Below are 12,052 nucleotides of genomic sequence, written 5' to 3' on the forward strand. Positions count from 1 at the left end.
AGCAGGTTAACAATGCAGTGCCGGTGTGCTTCCTCTGCCTCTGCCTTATCCTGTTCTATATCCTCAGGCTAGCACTTCTAGAGGAACAGCAGCCAACACACACACACTGCAGATGAGAAAGCAGACCTTGGGGCTTTAAACTCTTAACTGAACATAACATAAAATGAGAGGCTGTGCAGGTTTTTTTTGCCCTCACCCCTACTGCGAGAAAGCTCAGCATAATATGATGAACCCAAATAGCTGACTGTTCAAAACTGCAGAAAATGTGGTGGGGAAAAAAACAGACATGGGCACAGAGGGGTGTTGAAAAGGTTAGCCTGTATTGAATAACCAGGTTAGGCTACTTCTGTAGCTTTCTGTGAGGCACGTGCAATTCTTGCGTAATGGCATTGTATTTTGACCTCAGGTACTTCTTTATCTGCTTGGAGCGAGGCCAAAAACAGCACCTCGCCCACAGAAAAAAAAACATGTCAATTTTTCTTGCAACACCAACATACAGCATGTAGTGCAGGGCAGATAAGCCGCTGAAATTTTGTAAGATTTACTTCACAAGCATTGTTTTTGTTCGTGGTGGATTAATGTATTATGATGTGACATTTAAACTCTCCACTTTCACCTGCTACCTGAAGAACCCGTGACGCCAGCGAGGGTGGTGGATGCTGCCAGCCTGTAATACGGAAGAGGAGAGAGGAAGGAGACTCCACGTCATTTGAGGTGTGCTTGGACGGCCGTGCAATGCAATGGCTTGAATTGGGATTCTTGGAATTCACAGGAAGCTGTCTCACGTGAGGATATGTCGACCACCTCTTTTGGGAATCCTGTGCGGTCTGTGTGAACGTACAGACACGACTGAGTGTTTTGCGCCTAGCATATTCGCTACCCTCAAAGAACGGGAATTCTACTCAAGGTAACACTGATGTTTTTCCTAGGCTCATAGCCTGCTAGGTTCCCCGAGCTTGCTAACCGGCTAACCTCTCAGCTGATCACTGGTCTTGGCACCAATTGATCATTACTGTACTGTTGCACAATGGTGACTGTTATTACAATGTTGTTAAACAGATCGACCAGGCGTACAACATACCAACGCTTGCATTTTAATTGCGCACGCTTGCCTGCAACGCGCTTGTCTTATTTGCAAGATCGGGGTGAGCAGCTAATCAAGTGTCGTCCTGATTCAATTCCGTATGACAGCCAGCGCTACTTCAGCACCACTACGACTAGCCTTAGCTTGCATGGTCTCCCTCTTGACAGACAGGGGCTCTTGTTGACAGCGCTAAACGGTGCACCTTGCGTGGCCACCACTTAATTATCCGTCAAGCTACCCAAGTACCGAGTAATTGGTGGTCACGTCGTCTTGATTAATGAAATGACTGCGTAGGCAGCGAATAAGCAATAATGTAAAGGTCTGCATATCATTTCGTGGACCCTATTCGATGTGTATTTACATTGAAATACCTAAACCCTACAGATATTTGCCATGGCACATCTTCACATGGTGATGTTTTCAAGAAAGCAGCGTGGTAAAGCATTCTGCACCACTGTGTTACTGCCCCCCCCCACGCGCCTTGTTTCCTGTAAATTGTAAATGACTGCCTACAATAAAAGTCAGTCTAGATCTGATGAGTTCTGTTTTTCCTCCATAAGCATATGGTATAATCAATTATTTCAGTTTATCCGACCTACCAAACTGCAACATAATACAACGCATTGTCAACAAACAGCACACATTCCATCACAAGGAGGGGAGGGCTTGGCTTTACGCACAGAACATGAATCACTAGTTATGCAGAATATGCAAGAAAGTTGTCACACCTATGGGAACACCCGTACCCGTCTGTCCAGCTCATTGGGTGACGAATTCTATGATACCCCTGTGGAATGTTTACACAGTTTAGTGCACCTTGCTACGTCCCCATTTGTTTATCTTTGAGTCTGTGATCCCTCTAATCCTCCCTCTTCATACGTCCCATGCCAGCCTGCCTCTGGCTCTGGCTCTGGCTCTGCCCCATATTCATGGGAGAACCTAGAGGCAACTAGGCAGGGTTCTACCTTGGTTTGTACCGTGGTTGAAGAGATGATATGTTGCAACATTTAGGCTTAGACTACAGTCATTGGTTGCAATCTGTTTTTTATGAGTAACCTGGAGAGTTGTGAATAGAATAGAATAGAATACACGTAGAATAGACATCCTTTGTTGTCAGTATTATTACATTACTACGACACACCTCCCTTCAAGGTGAACACAACACAATTTGTATATGCAAGATTAAATAATGTACTAGTACAAGATACCCTTTTATTTATTAAGATACAAAAACTATTATACATGTACAATACATGTCATGTAGTACATTATAATATTTGATATTTGTTGTAAAACATGTAATTCTGACTACTGCAGCTGACTACCCAGTAACCTTACTGGTCATGTATGGATTTGTGTACGTGTAGGCAAGCCTACTAGGCTGTTGACAACATATGAATGTGTCACTGCGGTGTGTTAGTGAGTGATTTTGAGGCACACGTGGTAGTCTATTAGTGTTTACTGAAGGAGTTACTGTGTAGGCACAGATGTCAGTGCCACGGCTTTCACCTCCCCACTCTCACCATGCGTCCTCCATGTAACTATTCGCTTGAGTAAACACACTGGTGTTTGATATATGTTTTGTTACAGTTTACTACCCCTTTGCAATGTTTGCTCTCTGTGTGCATTGGCTGCTTTTTAGTGTTTTCTTTCCACAGCAACGGGAATGAAAGGATTAGGCTAGCAGTTGTGCTTTCAAGTTTTAAACCAAGCTGGCTCCCCACTGGCTACAGTGGGGGTAAATAAGGATAGTCACTGTAGCCAGCCAATCTGGGATTACAGTGTGCGTACTACAGTATGTTGCTGCTTTTGAACAAAAACACGTTGATGGAGAATGTAGATCCAGGCACCACCGTGGGATATTCCTGTTCCTCCTATCACGAGAGCAGCTACTATTATTCTTTTGTAGTCTTTCTAAGATATAGCAGAAACTGTTCTTTCTGTGTTTTGAAGCTTCAATTTGTGTACTGGACCTTAGAGTGATCTGATGTTGTGTCACCCTTTCATGCAGAGCCTCTGTTATAACGTCATCACCACCAGAATGATAAGGACCATGTTTTAATCTCTAACTGAAATCTCTGTAAGGTCATACTGTAGCAACGTTATGATGTAGTTCATCTTTTTCAGCAAACAGCGAAAGAGAGACAATGAGACTTTTTTTCTTTCGTTTTGCGATGGAGTGCCTGTACTTCAGAGCAGAACCCTGCTGGATCAATCTTTAAAGAGACATCTGTTTGAGACATCTGCTTAGAGTGACTGTTCCTTTTATGCCAGTGTAACATGACTATTTCCTAATTGTCGCATGGTCATCTATGTTGTTTGCTGTTTTCTGACTGACTGAACTCCCAAGTTGGTGAATGGAGTCTGTTTGTGTCGTGGAATTTTGCCTTTATTTTTATGTTGTTATGTTGTGTGTTGTGTAACATGGGTTTAGAAATTGCCACCCACATGTTTTTTTTCCACCATTTTGTACATGTATGTCCTGTAACATGAGTTGCTTTATTTGTTCACAGAACTAGAGAGTGACTCCCCCTTTTGCCGCTAGCGATGGGCGAATCAGGAAGGAGTTGTTATTGTGTTGGTGTATGTTGTATGTTCTCAAACATGAATTAATTTAGGGCAGTCATGGGTAAGCGTTTAGGGCGTCAGACTTGTATCCCAAAGGTTGCCGGTTCAACTCCCGACCCGCCAGGTTGGTGGGGGGAGTAATTAACCAGTGCTCTCCCCCATCCTCCTCCATGACTGAGGTACCCTGAGCATGGTACTGTCCCGCCACACTGCTCCCTTATGAAATTAAATGCAATTTTGTTGTGTGAAGTGTGCAGTGAACACTTGTGTGCTGTGTCACAATGACAATGGGAGTTGGAGTTCCCCAGTTGGACTTTCACTTTCACTTCACTTAATTTGTTCACAGACTGAGTGAGCGAGTGACTGCCCTCTGCCCTCTACCCTCTGCCACCACTGGTGATGGGGAAACCGGGCAAGAGTTGTTTTGTATGTAGTATGTTCTGTAACATGAGTTACTTTTTATTGGTTTTCAGACTGACTGAGTGACCCCTCTGCAGGCGCTGGCGATGGATGAATCAGTTTAGACATACAGTGTGTATGTTGTATGTTTACATATGTTGTGTGTTTTATGTTTTATGTTGTATGTGCGTTACTTATTTGTGTACAGGCTGAGTGAGTGATTCAGGAAAGAGTCGTCATGTACATGTTGTGTATTCTATAACCTGCATTGCATTACATATCAGTTTACAGAGCAAGTGAGTGAGGGACTCCTCTGTTGGCGATGGGCGAATCAGGGAAGACTTATTACTGTATTTCCTGTAACATGAGTTACTTATTTTTTTTCAGAGCAAGTAAGTGAGTGACCCCTCTGTAGGCGATGGGTGAATCAGCGAAGAGTTGTTATTACACTGTATATGTTGTACTGTATGCCCTGTAACATGAGTTACTTATTTGTTTCCAGAGCAAGTGAGTGAGTGACTCCTCTGTTGCCGCTGGCGATGGGCGAATCAGGGAAGCAGCGCTCCACCCTGGTGTCCCGGCTCCCCATCTTCCGCCGGAGCTCCAGCAAGAAACACCACCACCACACAGTAAAAACACCACTTAATATCATAATAATAATAATAACAATAATAATAACAGCAACAATACTAACAAAAATACTAATAATGATGTTAATGACAATAATAATGCATTTTGTTCAAAGTGCCTTTGAATATAGGACACTGTGAATAAAAGTGGTTGGCAAAACAAAGAATATTGCAGAATATTAGACAGAATTATTGCAGATTTTTACACTGATTTGACTCTACTGTCAGGGTAATTTGACTCTCCAGTCCACAGTGTTGTTAATACTTATATCTGAATTCATGTACTATACACTTATGTTGAAGCATTAACAACCCATTTTGAGCTATGCACAAACACTGTTTTGCTTCAGTAGGCTACTCTCTGACACCTTGTTTTTTTGACTGCCTGTCCCCAGCAGGAGTCGCTGCCCTCCTCTCCATCCTCGGGCACCAATGTGGGCGTCGCTGGGGGCAACAGCGCCAATGGCAACGGCGTGCACACCTCCTCTCCGTCCAGCACCAACTCCAGCACCAGCAGCACGGGCAAGCGGCGCAGCCTGTTCCGCACGCCCTCCCTCAGCTTCCACAGCAAGCGCAGCAGCCCTGCCGCCGAGCCACGCCTCCCCGCCACCGACCCCCTCGCTGACCCCCAGCCGGGCACCGAGTCACAAGATGGCGGAGGCGGTGGAGGTATGTAGTTAATAAAACTAGACTGCATTCTCGCAGAAAATGCTACAAGTCAGCTTGCCTTTTGGGCCAGAGCTTAGCAGTTTTACTAAAAATAACATATACTGTATGCTCTTCTAACTCTAACTCTAGCGAATTAACACTGTGTATAGTATAATAAAATCTGAAATAAAGTTTGGTTCAAAGTAGGATTTTAACTTGCAACCATCTGATCTTCAAACCAACATCAGTGCCACAACTGTCTTCCCCAGCAAGACAGTAATTGCCTAGAAGTGTTCTACAATCCTATTCAAGATTTGGCCGTTGAGAATGAAACCCTCAATTGGCAACACCTGTTCTGGTTCACCCACTAGGCCCAGCAACTAACTAATTAGTCCTCACAGCAAGCAGTGTTTGCCATAGAGTGTTCCACAGCAAAATTCAAAAATTCAAAAAACCGACAGTTACTCTTCAGTGTTCCATGCCTCCCTTAATTGGCCACACCTGTTTTGGTTCTGTCTACACATCCGCCCTTCTCACAACTACAAAGTAAAAATGAAGTGTGAATTCAAAGCTTCAAGAGTAGATTTTAAGTCTTCTAGTTCTAGATTGTATAGATAGAATAGTTATCGTCCTTTCGGAAAATTGCTCTGTGCCATTTTCAGTACGTCTGATCCAGTTACAAAAACATAGAGACACAATAGACACCTAACACCCACTAGTATTTGGTCCTAGTATTAGGTTCTACAGTACCTAGAGTAATAAAAATATCAGTGTTATTATAACTCTTGAAGAGTTGAAACTCTATTTCAAATAGCATTTGTTCCCACTCAAAGATAATGTTAATATTACAGTTTGGTTAGTGTGACATTTTCAAAGTTAATTCTACTCAATTATTTGAATACGAAAAAAAAATACTGTACACTCGGGCACCTGAAGAGTGGGTACCAGAGTGGACGAGTAATCATCTTGCTATAGTGTTGAAATTACACTGGCCATCTACAAAGTTTTACACTGACTTTTGACTCCACTGTCAGAGTAATTTGACTCTCCACAGTGTTGTAAATACTCTATCTGGAGTTATATACGTGAACTCCGGAATGTAATAACACCCCATTTTTATAAACTGTGCAGGGCACGTCAAGTCGAGGCACTCGTTTGGGTTCGGCGGGCACCGGCACAAGAAGATCACACGCTCTCAGACAGAGGACTTCGAGAAGGGCTCGAGTACAAGCAGCAGTGGAACCAACCGCAACGTCTTCATCAACTGCATCAGGTCTAGCAGATGCAGATATACTCACATTACACCCATTCTCAGCTCCCTCCATTGGCTTCCTGTTTCATACATGATTCAGTTTAAAATACTCCCATCACATACAGATCTCTTCATGGACAGGTACCTACCTATCTAGTAGATTTAAAGATTTTTTTGTCTTTTTTTACTTTATTTGATTGGACAGTGTGAGAGGTGGACAGGAGGGGAATTGGTAGAGAGACGGGGAGGGGTCGGCAAAGGACTAGGGCCAGGAATCGAACCCGGGTCAGCCGCATGGCAGGCGAGCCGCAGGGCCTATCTAGTAGATTTACTTCACCCCCTATCCTCAGCAAGCTCTCTCAGGTGTAATAATCAAAACCTCCTGTTAACCCATTTTGTCCTAAGCCCTTTTTGGGAAAGGGTGCCCTCTACCTATTAAATCCTAAATATGTCAGCCTCCGAAGCACATACACACATAAAATGAGTTGCATTTAAATGCTAGGACCCTCGTTTTGCCTTGGAATGAGTTCATTCAGCTCTAACTTACCCACATATTTAATGAAAACAGCTCAAATCTCAAGAACCTGAATGCAGCGTATATGTGTCTCCAGGACACAATGGGTTAATTCCGCACACTTGCTTCAGGAATTGTGACCATGCATTTGAAGCTGTTTCCCCCAGACTGTGGAATGCCCTGCCTGTGGAATAGCCCGGGCTAGCAGCGAAGCCGGGTCACTGGTGTAGCAGTCCAGTGCCCAGCCGTTAGAGGCACGGCTCGGCCACATTTTAAAAGCCAACTAAAGGCCTATTTCCAAGATTTTTTTTCGACTTTATTGATGATAGGACAGTTTGAGAGGTGGCCAGGATGCGAATGGGGAGAGGTCAGCAAAGGACCCAGGCCTGGAATCGAACCCAGGTCGGCCACATGGCAGACAAGTACCTTAGCCTACTGGTTGGTCACGGCAGGGTCGACTAAAGGCCCATTTTAGACAAGCTTTTGGGTAAATGTTATAACCTTTTTTTTACATTTTTTTTTTTTTTTTTTAATTACTTACTTACTCAGCTCGGGGACCGTGGAGGGCGATGACTCCGGTTTCCTTGACGACGTGAGCAGCAGCAGCGCCAAGCGCTCGTCCTCCAAGCAAAGGAAGCACCTGCTGCCCAAGTCCTTCTCAGCCCACCACCGCTTCTCCAGGAACCAGGCCCCCGAAACACAGACCAAGCCGCCCGCAGAAGGTACAGTATTATCACTCTTTCATCCCTTTTTTGTCAAAGATATTTTTTTTTGTTTTTTTTTCAACTATTGATGACAGGACAGTATGAGTGGTGGACAGGAAGCCAATGGGGAGAGAGACGGGGAGGGGTTAGCAAATGACAAGAGCCAGGAATCGAACCTGGGTTGGCTGCATGGCAGACGAGTGCCCTACCGGTTGGCCACAGCAGGGCCTCTTTCATCCATTTAGCCATCAGGGTCTCTAGTTCACCCTTGAGTGCTTGATGTACACAGTACGTACAGTAATATGTTTGGCTTGTGGTCCAGTGATGCTTTAAGTGGAGATCATGCAGGGAGAGATCTGTTTGCACCCCCCTGTGTGTAGAGTAGAGGGATGATAGAGTGGGACCGCTAGTGAAAAGTTTGGGCAAGAGGTGGGACAATTCGAGAGTCTTCGCGGAAGGCAGGTGAATGGGTAGGAGGGATTAAATGTCCGTGAAGGCGGGAGCAGGTAATGACAGCTTTCAATCACTCAGCAGGCTTCCCCTAGCTCAACATTTATCAACATTTATTGAATAGTAAATACGTGTGATCACATCGAACGTGGATATCTGCTTACAATAGGCCTGCCTTATGCCCCCTGCTGTTCACGCTGCTGACACATGACTGCACAACGACCCACAGCACTAACCATCTAGTGAAGTTTGCGGATGATACAACACTGGTGGGCCTCATCACTAAGGGCGATGAGACCCACTACAGAGAAGAAGTAGACCTGCTGGCCAGATGGTGCAAAGACAACAACCTCCTGCTGAATGTCAACAAGACCAAGGAGATTGTTGTCAACTTTCAGAGGGTCCAAAAACAACTGCCACCACTGACCATCGACGGTGATGCTGTGGAGAGAGTGAGCAGCACCAAGTTCCTTGGAGTGCACATCAGCGACGACCTCTCTTGGACCACCAACACTACATCACTGGCGAAGAAGGCCCATCAGCGTCTCTACTTCTTGCGCAAACTAAAGAAGGCAAGTGCTACACCCTCCATCATGACAACATTCTACAGAGGAACCATAGAGAGCGTCGTGTCCAGCTGCATCACAGTGTGGGGAGGAAGCTGCACGGAGAAAAACAGGAAGACACTCCAGCGTGTTGTGAACACAGCGAAGAAGATCATTGGAGTACCACTCCCCTCCCTGCAGGACATTTACACCGCACGCCTCACCCGAAAAGCACTGATGATCATCAAAGACACAAGCCACCCTGCACACAAACTGTTCAGCCTCCTGCCCTCTGGAAAGAGGTACAGGCGCCTCCGTTCCCGTACCACCAGGCTTGCAAGCAGCACGATGCATCAAGCAATCAAGATACTGAACACTCAACCCACTCTCCCTTCACTGTCAGCCTCTAGCCAGCCAGGCCACTGACAACGCTCCCCCCCCCTCATCCCCACCACCATATCTGCGACTGAACATTCCACCTGCACTACTACATCTGTGACTGAACTTTCAACCTGCACTAACTCAAAACATGCACACACACACACACACACACACACACACACACACACACACACACACACACACACACACACACACACACACACACACACACACACACACACAAGCACACTGCACTTTCTGCACAAAACCCAAACATACACACACTGACACACAACTCATACTCACACACATACACACACACACACACACACACACACATACACAGGTACACACACACAGACGCACACCGCACTTTCTACCTGCACTAAACACACACACACACACACACACACACACACACACACACACACACACACACACACACACACACACACACACACACACACACACACACACACACACACACACACACACACGCACACAAAACACATACAAACACACACACACACACACATACTGCTGCTGGTGTATTTAATAAAACCTTTTTTAATTATTTATTTTCTTCAAATGCTACTATTACTATGTCAGAACGCTATAAAGGACTTTTAAAAAAAGCACAACAAAATACCTCCTCTTAATGTATGTTCTCTACAAGTCTTCTGTTGTCCAGTCTTGCACTTTAAATGTCTGTATGAGCAATGTCTACGTCCATACTGTCTATGTCCATGTATGAGTACTGTCTATGTCTATACTGTCTATGTCCTTACCTAGATTAGTCTATGTCTGCATGGGAGAGCAAGAAACGCAATTTCAAATTCTTTGTATGACCAGTGCATGTAAAGAAATTGACAATAAACTTGACTTGACTTGACTTGACTTATGCTTTTAACTGATATTTTTGCTTGGCGATCAGACTGAATGCAGATAATTTGACATGTCCTCAGAAAATGTGGAAGTTGTCAATGGTGATTAGTGGACATCTGGAAATCTGCCTGTGACATGAAGCCTTGATTTGAATTTTTTCTATTTTCCTTTTCTAGAGTGTATTTTGGTACTCTATTGAATGAACGCTGTAGTTATTGTGTGGCTTGTCTACCTCTTCATATTATATTCTTTTCTAATTCACAAGATTTATTGCGAGCGGGACTATGGACTGAATTGCCTTCTGCTGGGACAAATAAAAGTTTTTTGTTTCTGACTGTGATTCTGATTGTAATTGTGTAGGTACCTCAGGCCCGGGCACGCCGGGCTCCTGGCCTGGAGAGTTGGCTGTGGAGAGCTCCCTCCAGTCCCCCATGCTGTCTGAGGACCGCACCACGGCCATCACCCCGTCCGAGTTCGTCCACGTGACCGAGGACTCTGTGTCTGAGGTGGACGCCCTGCCTCCCCCGAGTCCTGCCGCTCCCCTGGATGTCCCGGCACTCCTGGGAGGGGACGGCCTCCTGCCTGCCAGTACCCCTACCGGTACCTCCTCACAGGTGCTGCCCTCCGTGCCCCCTGAGCTTGCCTCCGAGCCAACCTCACTGCCAACACAGACCAACGCCAGTGCCACCGTCTCAGCTCAATGTGAGAGCCAGACCACCGCTGCCACCACCGCCACCGACGCTACCGCCATCGCTGCTGCCACCACCACCCCAGCTGTGGTCCCTGCCACTACTGCCACCGACACTGGGCCAGAAGAGGACCAGAGCCAGGCCGAGCCACAGCCAGACATGTCGGAGATCAGCGAGAGCGAGCCGGATACGGGAGCGCTGGAGCCGGAGCTGAGCGAGGAGGGGAGCTCGAACCCGGAGCCGCGAGAGCGGAGGCTGAAGAACCCCCTGCTCGCCCAGGACGCACGCAAGACCAGCCGTCTGGACACCCGCCAGGGACACCTGAGGAAGCCAAACACAGGTAACCAGCCTCTCCTATTGTCATATCCAAACACAGGTACATCATAACCAGCCTCTCCTATTGTCATTTCCAAACACAGGTAACCAGCATCTCCCATTGTCATATCCAAGCACAGGTACATCATAACCAGCATCTCCTATTGTCATATCCAAACACAGGTACATCATAACACGCATCTCCCATTGTCATATTCAAACACAGGTACATCATAACACGCATCTCCTGTTGATGCTGCACACTTCTTTATTTGTCAAAGAGAATATGCTAGTGGCTAGGAAATCTACAAAGACCACCTGAGCCTACAAGGCCATAGACGGGTAAATAAGTAACCGGCATGCCACCTGAATGGGTGTATGGGATGAAGGCAGATTTTCTCTGTTTGAATGTCTTTTTCAATATCTGAAAGAAATGTAGCAATTAAAGGAAAAAAAACAAGAAAGTTGCTGAAGCTTACCAAACTCAGATAGCTACGTGCAGTATAGCATTTTGTTATTATTCTTTAAAGAAATTCCCCTTAGGCTTGGCGCAGGTGCATTTATTTTTTAAGGAAGTTGATGGAAACTACAAAGGAGAACATCAAAATTCTGTTGTCAGAAAAGAAAAAACACCTCCTCATTCAATATTATACACAAATCAGACGCTCTGTTCACTTATTTCTGTCAGCAGTCTGTCAACAAGCGCATGTTTTTATGGCCCTGCCTGGAGGCAGTTTTAAATGATTGTGTTGTTGCTTTTGTGTCTGTCACTTCACTTGTAAAACAGATGGCATTTTCTTGTCCAGGCTGTCAGGTGTGCAGTGTGATGTTTTGAAGCGTTCTACAGGGAAATTATTGGGCAGGATGTTTTTACACCTTAATGACTGCCACAGATGATGCGCTTTCTATGTTCTTTGTAATACACACCTGTGTGTCATAGCTGTCAACCTGTGAAGGCATGAATTGCATGACTGCAAGAATTGCATTTT

At 45.5% G+C, this 12,052-nt stretch overlaps 1 protein-coding gene across 4 annotated transcripts in view; it reads left to right on the forward strand.

Annotated features, from left to right (window-relative positions):
• Positions 1–406: 406 nt before the first annotated feature.
• Positions 407–12,052, forward strand: part of ccser1 (coiled-coil serine-rich protein 1) — a 250,485-nt gene continuing 238,839 nt past the window's right edge. For 3 of the 4 annotated variants that reach the window (XR_010034394.1, XM_063195671.1, XM_063195673.1), the window contains exons 1-6: positions 407–907; positions 4,554–4,680; positions 5,076–5,349; positions 6,460–6,601; positions 7,644–7,816; positions 10,420–11,088. Coding sequence is in view for 3 of the 4 variants with exons in the window: in XM_063195671.1 (XP_063051741.1) it covers positions 4,591–4,680; positions 5,076–5,349; positions 6,460–6,601; positions 7,644–7,816; positions 10,420–11,088 (1,348 nt within the window). In the remaining variant the exon portion in view is untranslated. The remainder of the gene's footprint in view (positions 908–4,553; positions 4,681–5,075; positions 5,350–6,459; positions 6,602–7,643; positions 7,817–10,419; positions 11,089–12,052) is intronic. The other variant, XM_063195672.1, reaches the window with a different exon arrangement.

This window comes from Engraulis encrasicolus, chromosome 3 (genome assembly GCF_034702125.1).
Source record: "Engraulis encrasicolus isolate BLACKSEA-1 chromosome 3, IST_EnEncr_1.0, whole genome shotgun sequence".
NCBI classification, from domain to species: domain Eukaryota; kingdom Metazoa; phylum Chordata; class Actinopteri; order Clupeiformes; family Engraulidae; genus Engraulis; species Engraulis encrasicolus.